The 17,435-nt window shown below is 44.7% G+C and overlaps 1 protein-coding gene across 1 annotated transcript in view; it reads right to left on the bottom strand.

Moving 5' to 3' along the window:
- Positions 1–17,435, bottom strand: part of pms1 (PMS1 homolog 1, mismatch repair system component) — a 32,512-nt gene that overhangs the window by 553 nt on the left and 14,524 nt on the right. Inside the window, exons 6-11 of the mRNA XM_033986942.1 lie at positions 14,499–14,615; positions 10,685–10,798; positions 8,979–9,122; positions 7,038–7,816; positions 3,697–4,167; positions 2,176–2,306 (exon numbers count right to left, since the gene is read on the bottom strand). Coding sequence (XP_033842833.1) covers positions 2,176–2,306; positions 3,697–4,167; positions 7,038–7,816; positions 8,979–9,122; positions 10,685–10,798; positions 14,499–14,615 — 1,756 coding nt within the window. The remainder of the gene's footprint in view (positions 1–2,175; positions 2,307–3,696; positions 4,168–7,037; positions 7,817–8,978; positions 9,123–10,684; positions 10,799–14,498; positions 14,616–17,435) is intronic.

Genomic DNA, 17,435 nt, shown 5'->3' with positions numbered 1-17,435 from the left:
ACACGAGCGGAGCCAAACGGAGTGTTACTTTACTGAGAGGAGCCACAACGGCGAGCGCCAGAGCCATGAGTTATGACGAGACGAGGAGGCCCGGCCCGCACGAGGCCCGGCCCGTACGAGGCCCTCACACTTTTCAAACCAACTTCCATCTAAGAAAGCACCGGACATTCTGAGCACCACCAGATCAAAACACGTCTAAAACGGGATTAAAGTTGTGTCAGGCCCAAGAGGACGGAGGACCTCGCACCCTCAGGCCCGAGAGGACGGAGGACCTCGCCTCCTCAGGCCCGAGAGGACGGAGGACCTCGCCTCCTCAGGCCCGAGAGGACGAAGGACCTCGCACCCTCAGGCCCGAGAGAACGGAGGACCTCGCACCCTCAGGCCCGACAGGACAGAGGACCTCGCACCCTCAGGCCCGAGAGGACGGAGGACCTCGCACCCTCAGGCCCGAGAGGACGGAGGACCTCGCACCCTCAGGCCCGACAGGACGGAGGACCTCGCCTCCTCAGGCCCGAGAGGACGGAGGACCTCGCACCCTCAGGCCCGACAGGACAGAGGACCTCGCACCCTCAGGCCCGACAGGACAGAGGACCTCGCACCCTCAGGCCTGATAGGACGGAGGACCTCGCACCCTCAGGCCCGAGAGGACGGAGGACCTCGCCCCCTCAGACCCGAGAGGACGGAGGACCTCGCCCCCTCAGGCCCGAGGACCTCGCCCCCTCAGGCCCGAGAGGACGGAGGACCTCGCCCCCTCAGGCTCGATAGGACGGAGGACCTCGCACCCTCAGGCCCGAGAGGACGGAGGACCTCGCACCCTCAGGCCCGAGAGGACAGAGGACCTCGCCCCCTCAGGCCCGATAGGACAGAGGACCTCGCCCCCTCAGGCCCGAGAGGACAGAGGACCTCGCACTCTCAGGCCCGAGAGGACGGAGGACCTCGCACCCTCAGGCCCGAGAGGACGGAGGACCTCACAAAAAAAAATTTGACTTAAGTTTTTGTTCTTTTTATTTCCAATCCACACTTTAAACAGCCTTTTTAAAGGTGCAGTACGGAACTTTAGTGGTAGAGCGTGTTTATCCCTAGGCCTATCATGACATTTTCCATCTGGACTTATCGTTTATCACATGACGCTGACCCTCCGTGTTTATCGTTTGTTCTTTTTCAGATGAGTCTCTTCTGTGGATAATTCTCACTTCATTCTGCCACAGTGGATTTAAAATGGTTCCCTGGGATGATCTTTCTTTATTTTAATCTTACTTAGAGACAAAGCAGCTTCAATATTATCGTTTACCACAGAACGGCAGCTCTACTTATCCGAGCTTATCCCGTAACGCCACATTATGGAACATTCTCGGCACGGCGACAGCATCTCCGTGGGGACGAGCGAGTGGCCAGATGATGGTTTTTTGGGGTCCCTGATTGTTTTGAGCCAAACAGAAGTTGCACAATGGCGTGTTTTTGCTCCTGAAGTGTGCCGTTACAGCACCTCTCGCTCCGAGCCAAATTCTCCACATTTCTGAGAGGGCAGTGGCTCTGATCCTCCGTACCCCACCGAGAGGCAGCGCGGGCGGGCAACAGGACGCGGTCAGCCGGGGTCAGCCGCGCACAACACAATTAGGGCTGCGCGCACGCCGTTTTTCACAGAAGCATCGATACCGCGATATCGGCCGACGCCACGATCCGGAGCCAGAAAGAAATGCGCCGAGCGAGCGTGACGTCGCATCGGGGCGTTCAGAGCGGCTCATCCGGAGCCCGAGAGCTAAAGGTCTATTTGGAAATCCGAGAGTATCATAGCAACAAAAGAGCCAATCAGGAGAGAGGGTGTTCAGAGCAACCACATTTTTGAGATTTACTGTTCAAATATAAAGTTTTACTGTTAAATAGTTGACGATTCAAGTCTGACTTCAGTAAAACGGCAAACTTTCAACGGTGTAATGCGCTTTGTCGACCTATTTGTACGATGTTTATTGTTTTTTATCCCGTTTTTAATGTCGCACGGCGCTCCCACTTCTACGAATAAACTCTGAAACTGTCAAACTTTGAGGTTCATATACTTAAATTTAACAACACGCAGACGGGACGCAGGACAAACACTTTAATTAAACGCCAAATCCGACAAAGACGTGACCCAGAGCCGAGTCTCTTGAATATAAACACTTGGGAGTTGAGGAGTACCTGGGTGGAGCTTGATTTTGAACCCGTTCGCCACGAGCCTGGGATCGGAGAAGTGAACGCCGCCGTCCAGACCCGGGCCGTGCCGCTCCATCCCGCGCAGAGCCGTCATGAACTCCGCCCCGCCAAGGACCCTGAGGAGAGGAGACGGGTTTAACGCTCGCACGCCACGAAAACCGGACGACCAGGACAATATTAGACACGTGTTTGGATTGTAAATATAAACGGACAGAGCTAACGGGCTAACGAGCTAACGAGCTAGCCACCGCGCTCCAAACAGGAAGTGATCACGGGCCAGTTTCCACACACACACACACACCAGTGCACACGGACACTTTAGTACATCTATGGTCCAAATAGAGCCCGGGAGAGATCACTAGATTACTCAAACATGCATTATAACACCTCCTCTTTAAAGACGATCTATTTTTATTACATTCTGTGGTGAAAACGCTGTCAGTAGATATAAAGTCGGCCACAGCGCTCCACTCACATAAAAAAAAAAAAACAGCTCTTCTCTCAAACTGAAAACACTCTGTTCCACCTTGTGATGTCATCATGTGGTGATACAGGAAGTGCTCCGGTGTGTTTTTAAACTCCACACACCTTCATTTATAGAATCATTTGGATCATTTCAGCCATGGTAAAAAATAGGAGGAGTTCACTTGGAAACTACCACTTGATGACATCACAAGGTGGAACGGAGCATTTTGAGCTTTGGAGATGTAACAGACTAATGATAAAGTGTGACTCAAACATGTGTGAATGAAACAAAACACAACTCCAGGTCTGTTTTTGAGGAGGAAACGACGTCAGAACATGGAGGGGCCGCCATTTTTAAATACAGTCGTCCCTCGCCATATCACGGTTCACCTTTCGCGGATTTTTTTGGTGCAATTTCACATGTTTTTTTACAGCGTATGAACGTGCATTGTGTCGTGCGTCCTGATTGGCTGTTGGACTGTAGACCATTGTGTCGTGCGTCCTGATTGGCTGTTGGACTGTAGACCATTGTCCATCAGTCTCCTCCGTGCCGTGTCTCCTGTCCAGTACAGAATGTGTTCAGACAAATTTACATAAACGTTGGATCTCAGTGTGACTCTGAAGTGCTGTACGTTTGCGATTTGTTTTCTCCCCGACAAAACCCACAATGTCGATGAAACGTTCTGCACCGACAAAGACGCCTACGAAGGTTTGAACTTTGAGAGAGTTTAAACGAGAGAGAAATGTGAGAAAATGTTAACGCCTGTGTGAGAAAAGTGTATAAAGTGTGTGGTGAGGGGTTTTACAGACAAAAACAGAGAGAATAATGTAAAAAATAAAGCTGATACTTCGCGGATTTCGTTTATTGCAGGTCATTTTTTAGAACGTGACGCTCTAACGACTGTACCACTTCGCTCACATGCTCACTTCTTTTTCGCACCGTGGCGGCTAGCGGGTTAGCGATGTCCATTTATATAAACAAACAGGTGACAAACCCCCAAACTGAAGGTGTGACACGGTGTGAAAAGCGTTTGTACGTACTCTTCCGTCAACTCTATGGGCTCCTTCAGATCTTCTGCTGGTAGGACACTATTCTCCAAAAGCCTCTTAAAAAGCAGAGCCTCCTCCACTCGGAACGGGTTCAACACTTGGAGTTCACGCCCGGAAAGTACCAACCATGACCCCTGGGAGGAGAGACGGCAGAGGGGGTACAGCCCGAGGGGAGGAGAGGAGGAGCGAGAGGAGGAGGAGGAGGAGAGGCGGAGGAGGTTCTGCCTGAGAGACACCAGGCTACAGCGGACCGAGCGAGAGGGTTTTTCGGACGGCGCGGTCTTTGTCTTTTTCGGGACCTGAGCAGAGAACAGTTCGTCCAGGAGCTGCTGGTTGGACAGGGGGGCCGCCTTACGTTTCTGCCCCTGAACGGCGAGTCGTTTGGGGGCGGACACTTCACAAAACGACGTCGCTTTGGCCCGTTCGTGGAGGTCCAGGTGTTTCTGGGCCTTGTCTTCAAACCTGAGGGAGAAGACAGGACACAGATGAAGCATAACGTCTTACAATCCATGTTCTAACGCTGTCACGTCCTCAAAAACAGACCTGGAGTTGTTTTTTTTTGTTTCATTCACACATTTATTATCAGTCTGTCTACATCCCCCCCAAGCTCAAAACGCTCTGTTCCACCTTGTGATGTCATGACGTGGTAGTTTTCAAGTTAACAGCTCCTTTTTCTACCTTTAGTTCAGATTCCAGATTTGCTGAGATGATCCAAATGATTCTACCGTAGAAACGAAGGCGCGTGGAGTTTAAAAAACACAGCGGAGCACTTCCTGCGTCGCCACACGATGACATCACAAGGTGGAGCAGAGCGTTTTCTTTTCAGTTTGAGAGAAGAACTCAAACAAGCCTAAATCCGCAGGTCCGTTTGTGCGTTAAACGTGTGCGAATGAAACAAAAAAAACCCACAACTCCGGGTCTGTTTGTGACGAGGAAACGACATTATGATAACGTAGATGAGAAAACGGCGTAGTCCGGGTCCTTTAAAGGTTACGTCTGGTTTTCCCGAGCGTGTACAGAAGTTCCTAGAAATGCAGCACCACTTGTTGACACTGGCATTAGGAGAAGCCGAGTTTTAAAAAGCCATATGTCTTTTTCCATACGTTATATAAGCCAGAGCAGGCCCTGAGCTGGTACTTTCTATAAATAGGTTTGAATAACGACAAAGAGTTTAGTGAAGTGTCTAGTGTTGAATTGACTTGTGCAGTACAGCCAGTTATTCACTTATTAACCGGTTAATTAATGGGTTTACAACACAGACTGTGTAAAAGAAGTGACTGAGAGAGTGTGACGAAGCTCATCCAGGCCAGAGCAGGCGCGGCGGCGAATTTAGAGCCGTGTTACGTGTTTGAAACTCTGGCTCTTTGGTTGCTATGATACTCGAGGTCAGTCAGGAGCGAGGATGTTGAAGGTAACGCCCCTTCCCACTCACTTAGCGACGCTGTCAATCAAACCTGTTGCTAACGCTAACAGGAGCGACCTCGGGGAAAGAAGGACCTGATTTGTCTGTTATTAATATTCAGATCTTGATTTATCAAAACTAGATACAAGTTTTTTTGCAGAAATCGATACTAAAAAAGTCCCACTGACAGAAATGAGTGTTTCCTGAATCTGTTTATACTGAAGTGTCTGTTTCACAAGAAAAAGACACAGACGAGTTTACACCATGGACCAGTGTGAACTACTGCACACTGAGGATTACACACATGTAACACACATGTAACGCACATAACACACACGTAACACACACGTAACACACACGTAACACACATGTAACACACATGTAACACACATGTAACACACACGTAACACACATGTAACACACACATAACACACACACGTAACACCCATGTAACACATGGACCTGGTTTAGACCTGGTTTAGTCCTGGTTTAGTCCTGTTTTATACCTGGTTTAGACCTGGTTTAGACCTGGTTTAGTCCTGGTTTAGTCCTGGTTTAGTCCTGTTTTATACCTGGTTTAGACCTGGTTTAGTCCTGGTTTAGTCCTGGTTTAGTCCTGTTTTATACCTGGTTTAGACCTGGTTTAGACCTGGTTTAGTCCTGGTTTAGTCCTGGTTTAGTCCTGTTTTAGACCTGGTTTAGTCCTGGTTTAGTCCTGGTTTAGTCCTGTTTTAGACCTGGTTTAGTCCTGGTTTAGTCCTGGTTTAGTCCTGTTTTATACCTGGTTTAGTCCTGGTTTAGTCCTGGTTTAGTCCTGGTTTAGACCTGGTTTAGTCCTGGTTTAGTCCTGGTTTAGTCCTGGTTTAGTCCTGGTTTAGTCCTGGTTTAGACCTGGTTTAGTCCTGGTTTAGTCCTGGTTTAGTCCTGGTTTAGACCTGGTTTAGTCCTGGTTTAGTCCTGGTTTAGTCCTGTTTTAGACCCGGTTTAGTCCTGGAATATAAAACAAAGTCCTACCATTTAATGTTGAAAATCACATTCTATCATCTAAAGAAAGAGTGTTTTTAGGTTTTAAAATCGTGGTATCGGAATCAGTATTGAATCTGCTCCTTAGACTCAAAATGTGAGGTTGTACTATGGCCACACTGGTCTATGTGAGGTTGTTCTATGGCCACACTGGTCTATGTGAGGTTGTACTATGGCCACACTGGTCTATAGTGTAATATACAGACTACACAGGTTTAATGCAGTATTTTTGTTAGACACATTGACACATTGAGAGGAGGTTGAAGGTAACGCCCCTTCTGCAGGTTCAGCCATTACAAATAAAGGAACAAGCAGCAGCCAGAGCCAAGCCAAATAAACATCAGGTCTGTGGAGATGCGAGCCCACACACAGTAAGTTTTTCAATGCAAAAAGCAAACATACCTGTGACAATAACGACTTTTGAAAAACGACAAATGGAACATACTTTATACCACTGATTAAGACTAAGCATAAAGACCCCAAAACGATAAGTCGATGGGGTAAATATCCCGACAGGTGCACAAACACCCTTTTATTTTACTCTATTTTTCCGCTAAAAAGTTGCATAGTGTGGCTTTAAGCTGCATTCCTATTGAACAATGGGCCAAAAAAAAAAAAACATTCTCAAATTTTCTTTCCTTCTTAGAATGTATTTGTGTTTGGCCAATAGTGCACATAATTCTTAACCTGCTTCCCATTCAAATGATTACGCAATTTTTGGTTGATTCCGTGAAGATTTACAGTTGGAAAATTATCGGAATTTCCCTGGAAAGTTGTGTCCCCCTCTGACTCTCGACACGGCTCTTCCTCGGGAACACAGCTCATGTCAAATGTCCCAAAACTCCACTGCCGCCCCTCTATTGGACGGACAGCTCTGTGGAAAAGTGGGAAAAGTCAGAACTCTCACCTCCTCTTCCCCTCCTGGCTCAGCGTTTTCCATCTTTCGTGGACGATTTCGTTGATTTCGTGTAGGGAAGCTTTGGGATTTTCGGATATGATTTCAGCCCTCGTCTCCTTCTCGAACAGAGCGGCTGGAGACGCTGGAGCCCTCACGGCGCGGTTGGCCAAAACATCGTAAGCCGTCAGCGCGGCACGTTTTTCTGTTATGGAATTTGAAACTGGAATTTCAGATTTCTTATTAAGATCTTTGTTAGAAGTTCCCGAATTTGGTTGAAGAATCGTGACGGGCTGCAGCGGTTGGTTCGACTCTGGATCTCTTAACGCCGTCCCTCTGCTCCAATCTTCTACCGTAAATTTGTCCTTGCGCGTTTCTAAATTGTCCGATTCAAGTTTATCGGGAGAATCTGTGGTAAAACTCGACTCTTTCGCGCAATTTTGAGACAATCCTTCGTCGTCACAAATGGAAAAGTTTGAAGGGATCTGGTTAACGATCCAGTCTTCAGCTACGGATGAAGACGAGCTGCTGTTCGAAGTCTGGCTGTGTAACGAGACGTCGCCGCTTCTGTTTTTGGAGTTTTCCTCGTTAGAAACTTGAGTATTCTTGTTGATCGTTGTCGCGGTCTTTGTACAAATATCTCGTCTCTTCGGTTCAAAATCTTCGGCCGAATTCGACGCGTTTTTAGACGCCGTGGGACCAGGTCGCTCCTCTGCCGGACGGTCTTTGGCGGTAGGTTTGGGGCCGTAAAGAGAAGTGAGTAAATCTTCTACCGCGGCCAACACAGCGTCCTGGAAGAAAAAAAACACACAACACACACCAGGAATAAGCGGTACGAGAAAATAAACTGTGCCAGTCCTCTGTTACTTTCCTTTTCTTTTTAAAATCCAAGACGCCATGTTTGTTTTGTCATGAACGGCGCATACATGTCTCTGATTGGTTACTCCGCCTGTCAATCATCTCCTCTGAAACCAGGGAGACGGGAAACGACTCCAGATCCACTCGTCTTTTTAAGGTTTCGTCGAAGCGTGTGGTTCTGGTGACAATCGTTTGGCAATTTCTGGACAGATCTTGTAGTACGAGAACTTCGAATAAGAGCAAATAAGATTCCCAGGCCCTGCTCAAACCCTCCCTCCTGTACGAGGCTCCGCCCACAAGCCGACGTCACCCACGCTCCCACACGACAATCCTCCATAAATATACAAAAACATGACACAAAGCTGTGCACTATGACGTGACAAACCTGGTGTGATGTGCAGGAGTTTCATTAGTGCGACGCTGCTCTGAAGGGGGAGGGGCTTAGCACAGAGAGCAAATAACACCCCCTCTTTAAGATGAATGTCTTTCCTTTGGTCAAGCTCTCAAACAAAATGTGAAGAGGAGGAGGAGGAAGAAGAAGAGGATGAAGAAGAAACAGAGGAGGAAGAAGGTGAAGGTGGAAGAAGAGGAGGAGGAAGAAGAGGGGGAGGAGCAAGAAGAAGAAGAGGAAGAAGAAGAAGAAAAGGAAGAAGAAAAAGAGGAGGAAGAAGATGAAGAAGAGGAGGTGGAAGAAGAGGGGGAGGAGCAAGAAGAAGAGGATGAAGAAGAAGAAACAGAGGAGGAAGAAGGTGAAGAAGAGGAGGTGGAAGAAGAGGGGGAGGAGCAAGAAGAAGAAGAGGGGGAGGAGCAAGAAGAAGAAACAGGGGAGGAAGAAGGTGAAGAAGAGGAGGTGGAAGAGGAGGAGGAGCAAGAAGAAGAGGATGAAGAAGAAAAGGAAGAAGAAAAAGGAGGAAGAAGGTTAAGAAGAGGAGGTGTAAGAAGAAGAGGAGGAGGAAGAAGAAGAAAAGGAAGAAGAAAAAGAGGAGGAAGAAGGCGAAGAAGAGGAGGTGGAAGAAGAGGAGGAGGAGCAAGAATAAGAAGAAGAGGAAGAAGCATTTAAAAGATAAAAACAGCGGTAAACCTCGGCTCATTCACCTTGTGGTGCAGCAGGACCTGGGTCTTGTCCGGAGTCACGTTCACGTCGATCGTCGCCGCAGAAACGCAGACTCTGAGCACGAAGGTCGGAAATCTGCTCCTCACGTCGTCTGAGAACTGCGCCGAGTATCGCCCCCGGACCAGCTGAGGGACGGAGACGCCACACTCTTTACTTTTATGTCAAACATGTTGAAACGTAAAGGGGCAGTACGTGACTTTTCTAGTGGGGAAAGGTCTACCACACGCTCGTCTCCACAGGGATGTTACTGCTTTGCCTGGAATGTTCCGCAGTATGGCATTAAAGGAGATCTACGCCGCAGAATGACTTTTTAGAGCTTTAATCCATGTTTTAAAGACGCCCCCGTTTAACCTCCACCTGTGACACGCCCCCTGTGACACGCCCCCTGTGACACGCCCACTGTGACACGCCCACTGTGACACGCCCACTGTGACACGCCCACTGTGTGAAGAAGAGGAAGAAGCAGAGGAGGTGGAAGAAGAAAAGGAAGAAGAGAAGGAAGAAGAAGAAAAGGAAGAGGAGGAGGAAGAAGGTGAAGAAGAGGAGGTGGAAGAAGAAAAGGAAGAAGAAGAGGAGGAAGAAGAAGAGCAAGAGAAAGAGGAGATGGAAGAAGAAAAGGAAGAAGAAGAAGAGGAGGAAGAAGAAGAGAAAGAGGAGGTGGAAGAAGAAAAGGAAGAAGAGAAGGAAGAGGAGGAAGAAGAAAAGGAGGAGGAGGAAGAAGATGAAGAAGAGGAGGTGGAAGAAGAAAAGGAAGAAGAAAAGGAAGAAAAATAGGAGGAAGAAGGTGAAGAGCAGGTGGAAGAAGAAAAGGAAGAAGAGAAGGAAGAAGAAAAGGAAGAGGAGGAAGAAGAAAACGAGGAGGAAGAAGGTGAAGAAGAGGAGGTGGAAGAAGAAAAGGAAGAGGAGGAAGAAGAAGAGAAGGAAGAAAAAGAGAAGGAAGAAGAATAGAAGGAAGAAGAAGAGAAAGAAGAAGAAAAGGAAGAAGAAGAAGAGGAGGTGGAGGAAGAAGAGCAAGAAGAAGAGGAGCAAGAAGAGGAAGAGGAGGTGGAAGAAAAGGAAGAAGAGGAATAAGAAAAAGAGGAAGGAGCCCACTGAGACACGCCCACTGTGACGTCTGCACTTCCTTCTCCAGTTTCATTTTCTTAATAGCTGACACTCGTAGGATTCGGCCGCGTCTCGTATAAGGAAGGGACGATAAACAATAATATCGTTTATTGTGATAAAAAGGGTCGACAATAATCATTCGTGGCACTTTTTATATAATCGTTTCATTCGCTAACAAAGATAATCACTGGATCACTGTTGTTTTCACTTATAACAAAGTACAAAACTTCAACAGCTGTTTAAATATGGAGCCTATTCATGATATTAAAATTGTAATTATTCATATCCAGAACATTTTTAAACTGTTATTAAAAGTGCTGCTCTAGTGTGATGTGCGTCTGTCCATAGGGGGCGCCATTTTGTGATTCAAAATGTGTAAATTATAACAGAACGAGCCCCAGAGTCAGATTATAACCACGGAAAAGACACATTTAAACATGACCTTTACCTTTATTCAACTCAACTCAAAACTAGCACAAGAGAGCAGGACCGCCTCTCCGCAGCTCTGACCCGTAGCTCGTCCTGGCTGCGTTAACCGTCTCCATGGAGATGTAATGCTCTACGGGGTTTTGGTTAAACGCACCTTGAGGATGTCTTTGTTCTGCACGGGGCGCTCGTTGATGTAGATGAAGCTCTTGTCGGGGCCGGAGGAGCTGGAGTCTGCACCAGGTTTAGGGAAGAAACCCTCCAAAACGACCTGAAAATATGAAAAAAATACATCTTTTGTCTCTAAATATATTTCTTTTATTTTTCCAGAGCATTTAGAACGACTCTTCCCACATTAATCTGAACAAATCCAGCACCGAGGAACAAACCCTCATTGTCCAGTGGAACTTTGAGTCACACGGGTCAAATTTGACCCAATACCAGAGATGCCCCGAGTGTAAACGCCATTAAAGGAATAATACGTGTTTTTCACAGACAGGGGGCAGTATCTCCACAGACCTGACTAGTCCCGATTTCTTCCTGTGGGTTGATCTTAAAGAAAAGGTGTTTGTGAATAAACCTCAGACGATAAACGACTTAAAACGTGATATGATTTAAATGTGACGCAGTGAGTTGGATCGGGCTGTTCAGGGACAAACACAAAATGGAGGAATGGTTAATAGAAGAAATAAAAATAAAATAAATACATGAAAATAAACTTTTAAAAAATAATTAAAAAAAATCTCAAAAATTACAGAAAACAGACAAATAAAAATAATAAAATAAAACTGAAATAGACAAAACAATGACATAAAAGTAAAAAAAAAGTATATATCACAAAAAAATAAAAACAAAAAAAAGAAATAAAAGGAAAAAAACATATACATCACAGAAAATACAGGAAAGAGACAAATGATAATAATTTAAAAAATGAAATAAACTTAAAAAAATTAAAGTAAAAAATGTCGGACACAACATTATTTTTAAGAAATGAAGGAAGTGGAGGAAGTGAAGAAAGTGGAGGAAGTGAAGGAAGTGGAGGAAGTGAAGGAAATGAAGGAAGTGGAGGAATTTAAGGAAATGAAGGAAGTGAAGGAAGCAAAGGAAATGAAGGAAGTGGAGGAAATTAAGAAAATGAAGGAAGTGGAGAAAGTGAAGGAAATGAAGGAAGTGAAGGAAGTGGAGGAAGTAAAGGAAGTGAAGGAAGTGAAAGAAGTGGAGGAAGTAAAGGAAGTGAAGGAAGTGGAGGAAATGAAGGAAGTGGAGGAAGTGAAGAAAGTAAAGGAAGTGAAGGAAGTGAAGAAAGTGAAGGAAATGAAGGAAGTGGAGGAAGTAAAGGAAGTGGAGGAAGTAAAGGAAGTAAAGGGAGTAAAGAACGTAAAGGAAGTGAAGGAGGTAAAGGAAGTGAAGAAAGTAAAGGAAGTGAAGGAAGTAAAGGAAGTGAAGTGTGTTGATCGGTAAAATAAGTGATTAAAGATTAAACTCAAACACGGATCAGTCCAAACACAACTTCAGATGCTCAACGAGAAGAAACGACTGAAACACGGAGAAACATCTGAAAAGTCCATTTTGCAGAATAAATCCACTTTAACACAAAAAAAATCTTGTATTCTATGGGCATTTGAAGAGTTTTTTTAAAGTCCGGTTGGTCTTATAATCTCTAACGAGGACCACGTTCTGGGCCTGAGGCAGAAACTCCACCGACCTCTTGACTCCCTCATATAAACTTTAGCACGTTTAGCTTTAGCCACCTGAACGCTGTAGATCCATAAACGAGGAGGAGAGCGGTGGAGCGCCTCCTCGGGGCACGCGCGGAGGTGACGGCTCCTCCGCGTGTCCCTCAAACGCAGCATATGTTTGTCCTCAGGTCTACACTGAAGGAGTCACCATATCGAGTTTGGAAGTGCGATATTTTGCTGAAGTAAATATTACACTGCCCCAAAAAAGAAAGTCGCCATCTGGATTTAACTAAACGAATACGTACGAGCCTCCTATTGGATAATTACTGCACGGGCGATTATCTTTCAGTGTTATTTAACCCCAACCGGCGCAATGAGACGCTTCTCATTTCTTAAACATGCGGAGAAACACATCCCGCGGTCGTGGAAAAGATATTCGTCTGTTTGAGAAGAGTCAAATCATCGGGATCAAGCAACGAAAACATCTGAGGAAATTGAAGAAATTACCGTAAATTTCGGACTATAAGCCGTGACTTTTCCCCCCGCGCTTTGAACCCTGCGGCCGATACAACAGTGCAGCTTATTTATAGAATTTTACCGGATAACGTCCACCGGGGGGCGCTCGCCAGCTGTAAACGTAAAAGTGAGACAGACGTGGGGAAAGATTATGCTCTGAAGAATTCACTAGTTTTGATTTTGAACGGTCATTTTGCGAAAAACACACAAAGAAATGGAAATGATGCAGTTTTTAAGATAAAGAAGGAAATAGATCCACTGCACGTGAGCTCGGCATCAATGAATCCAACTCGGTCGATGTAAAAAGACGACAAAAGGAAGTAAAAGCAGATGCCCGTGTTGGTGCAGCTTTATTTTCTAAACCTGCAGGTGTGTTCATCCCGTGTTGATGTCGTGTCGGTGCCAATTTTCAGGCACAGTTTTAAAAAAAGCGTGTCCGTGCACCGTCTTTGTGTGTAAATATCTCACGTTACAATATGAAAACCTGCGGCTTATATTCAGGTGCGGCTTATATATGAACAAGACTGATTTTCTTTTCAAATTCAGCGGGTGCGGCTCATATTCAGGTGCGCTCTATCGTCCCGAATTTACGGTACTAAAATTGGGTTAAGGACTGTCCAACGCGTTATTAAAAACTGGAAGGACAGTGGGGACCGGAAAAACATCCTGAATGATCGCGCGACACGTTTGGGCGAAATCAAATCGAAGAAAGACAACAGTGGAACTCAGGGCTGTGTTTAAAAAGTGAAAGTCAGAGCATTTCCACAGGCACAAAGTAAAGGGAACTCAAGGGATTGGGACTGAACGGCTGTGTATCCTAAAGAAAAAAAGACCGGACTCTGGGGCAATGGAAGAAGAAGGTCATGTGGTCCGACGAGTCCAGATTGACCCCGTTCCAGAGTGAAGGGCGCTTCAGGGTAAGAAGAGAGGCAGATTAAGTGACGTCCACGCCCAGGGCCGACTGTACGAGCCTGTGGGGGCAGCGCTGTGATCTGGGCCTGCTGCAGTCGGTCCGGTCGAGGTTCAGCAGAATCAGCTGACACCTGAATGTACCGAACGACCGGGTTATTCCATCATCGGAGTTTTTCTTCCTCGACGTCATCAACATTCCCTGGGGGTGTGACGCTAACTGAAGGCACCGTTCTGTCGGGAGCTTTATTAAACTTCAATCTGAGCTTTATTTCAACACAATCTGACCAGAAAGAACGGACTTTGTTACAATTAAACGTCCCGCTCAGAAAAACACTAGTCGTTTAAATCTGTAATGAGTCACAGAAAACAGAGGGTTTTAATCCTTTGCTTGAAATCGTTTCCCAGGACATTTTTTCTCACTTTAATTTTACGTTTATTAAGTAATCACGTCATCTACAACTACATAACACCTTTTTATTACATTTATGTTTTATAATGATGATGATTATTATTCTTTTTTATTTTATTTACAATTTCCTAGTGTTTTTATTTCACTATTGTGCCGACCAAAATGTGTGTTTGTTGACTATTTATTTATTTAGATGACAGCAGAAAGGAGGAGTGACAGAAGGAGCTGAAGAGCTGTTATTTTTTTGGTATTTATCTGTAAAAAGTCACATTAAACTGACAATTCATAAGTTTAATCTGACTTTATACAAGTACATTTTTTCATAGTACTTTTTTCTACATAAAAAGTAGTTGTTGCATGAACTTGGATCAGATACTTCATAGTTTCGAGAGCGGCCTTTTGAGTCGACCGTTCGATTGGTCATAGTTTATGTTTTGAGTCACAGACAGACTCACCTCAGGCTCCTGGTGCCGGTGATGAACACGGAGCAGGTTGGACACGGCGCTCGGGCCCAGAGTCGCCACCAGGGCACTTCTGAGGTCGGCCATTTTGGATTTCTGCCACACCACCACCTGCAATGAGAATGTGTTTATAAAGAGGAACAAAACAGGGTCAAAACAGGACCAAAAATGGACCAAAACAGGGCCAAGACAGGGCCAAAACAGGGCCAAAACAGGGCCAAGACAGGACCAAAACAGGGCCAAGACAGGGCCAAAACAGGACAAAAACAGGGCCAAAACAGGACCAAAACGGGGCCAAAACAAGGCGAAAACAGGACCAAAACGGGGCCAAAACAGGACCAAAACAGGACAAAAACAAGGCCAAAACAGGGCCAAGACAGAACCAAAACAAGGCCAAAACAGGACAAAAACAGGGTCAAAACAAAACAAAAACAGGGCCAAAACAGGACAAAAACAGGGCCAAAACAGGACAAAACAGGGCCAAAACAGCAGCTTTTACACAGAATAAAACTCAATGGAGACACGGGGAGGGCATCTGATATACACAGGGAGGGCATCTGACGCACAGGGAGAGCATCTGACGCACAGGGAGGGCATCTGACGCACAGGGAGGGCATCTGTAGCACGTAGCAGTTCTTAAAGACACATTTTGTCACATGTAAACTGAGAATGTAGTAAAACTGATTGAGGAGGAGTTGTGAAACCAGACACAGGGTCAAAAGTTCAACACGCGTCAGAGCGAGAGACCGAAACCAGGACTAAACCAGGACTAAACCAGGACTAAACCAGGACTAAACCAGGACCAAACCAGGACTAAACCAGGACTAAACCAGAACTAAACCAGGACTAAACCAGGACTAAACCAGGACTAAACCAGGACTAAACCAGGACCAAACCAGGACCAAACCAGAACCAAACCAGGACTAAACCAGGACTAAACCAGGACTAAACCAGGACTAAACCAGGACTAAACCAGGGCTAAACCAGAACTAAACCGGGACTAAACCGGGACTAAACCGGGGCTAAACCGGGACTAAACCGGGACTAAACCAGGACTGAACCAGGACTGAACCAGGACTGAACCAGGACTAAACCAGGACTAAACCAGGGCTAAACCGGAACTAAACCGGGACTAAATCGGGACTAAATCGGGACTAAACCGGGACTAAACCGGGACTAAACCGGGACTAAACCAGGACTAATCCAGTTGGACTAAAGCAGGAAATGGAGAAAAAAGCTTTTGGTTATTTTGCTTCCCAAAAATGTAAAACATTTAAAGGACAGACCGGAGATAAACAAGATAAAACATTTACACTCAGTCCTGCTCCTGTTTGAATGTTTTAAATGGACCAAAACTATTTACACAGTTAAAAAAATCTGTCCAGAATTATACGAAATATATATAAAAAAACTAAAATAAATCATGTTGCTAAGCGTATAAAACATACAGGATAATAATAAAAAAGAATTATATAAAGTCTGTGTATGTGTATATCTGTGTGTATGCATACAGACATGGATCAGTGTGTGTGTGTGTGTGTGTGTGTGTGTGTGTGTGTGCGTGTGTGTGGGGGTGCGTGTGTGTGTGTGCGGCTCCATTGACTCCAATTCACTTTACGTTAAAAACTGTCTCCTCTTTCTGTACCTGCTGCTGTTTTTTTTTTTAATTTTGAGTTTGTTTGTTTTTTCTTGTTATTTTGAGTTTATTTCTTTATTTTATTTTATTTTTGTTATTTTGAGTTTATTTATTTTTTCTTATTGAGTTTTTTTTCCGTTATTTTCATTTTCCTTTTTTTAGTTATTTTGAGGTTATTTATTTTTCTTATTTTGAGTTTATTATCATTATTATTATTATTATTATTATTATTATTATTTTGTTATTTTGAGGTTGTTTTTTTTTAACTCTGTCCTCTCTCTGTCTCTGCTGCTTCAGACTCATTCTGGTCTTAAATGTTCGTATTAACCCTCTACATGATCCTGGGGTTTTTATTTCACTATTGTGTCTGTAAATCCAGATCTGAACATTAATAACAGACAAATCAGGTCCTTCTTTCCCCGAGGTCGCTCCTGTTAGCGTTAGCGACAGGTTTGATTGACAGCGTCGCTAAGCGTGACTATAACAGCTCTGGCCACTCACTCTTTTGTTATTTTTCCGATTCTATGATAAGAATTGGGCTTTAATAGTTAATTTATATCAATAATGAGTCATAAAAGTTATTTATTTAACCTCAATATGACTTTTTTATGACTCTATCGTGCTCTGAGGATTGTCGCATCTCAAACCCAAACCTTAGAAACTACAAACCGTTCTTTTATTTTACTCCTAACACTCTGAAAAAAAAAAAAAATCTTATAACTTTCAAATGATTCAGTTCAAGTTAGAAAAGATTATTCTGGGTTATTCCAGAGGTCTTCATCAGATTCTAGTGATGGGAATAACTCTGTCCTATAACACAGACTAATGTGGCCCTCTAGTGGTCATTTTACACAACTACATATCATTCAATTCACTGCCACTGTTGTGTGTGTGTGTGTCTTTGTTTTTTCCTTTCTATATTTGTATTACTATTAGTATGTATGTATTTATTTTGTTATTGTGAAAACCATAAAAATAAATAGAAAAAAAAAGAAAAGAAGTAATTTTCATGTTGTCGACTGTGATGATGTCATAATCCAAACGGGGTCAGGGGTCGGGGGTCGGGGGTCGGGGGTCAGACACAGTTCAATTGATCACACAAAATTTTTACGGTGAAATATCCAAAAAGTCACCGAGACTCGACCCAAGAACATCTGAACTACAGCCGTTTAATTAAAGTAAATATGACTGACAACAGATTGACACTTTGCAGTCCAATGTCATCAATATTTTCTGAGGCTGTGATGCTAACTGGAGGCACTGCTCTGTCTGAAGCTCTGTTAGACTTTAATCTG

The sequence above is a fragment of the Periophthalmus magnuspinnatus genome, chromosome 21 (genome assembly GCF_009829125.3).
Source record: "Periophthalmus magnuspinnatus isolate fPerMag1 chromosome 21, fPerMag1.2.pri, whole genome shotgun sequence".
In the NCBI taxonomy this organism is placed as follows: domain Eukaryota; kingdom Metazoa; phylum Chordata; class Actinopteri; order Gobiiformes; family Gobiidae; genus Periophthalmus; species Periophthalmus magnuspinnatus.
This window is presented reverse-complemented; position numbering and strand designations above follow the sequence as displayed.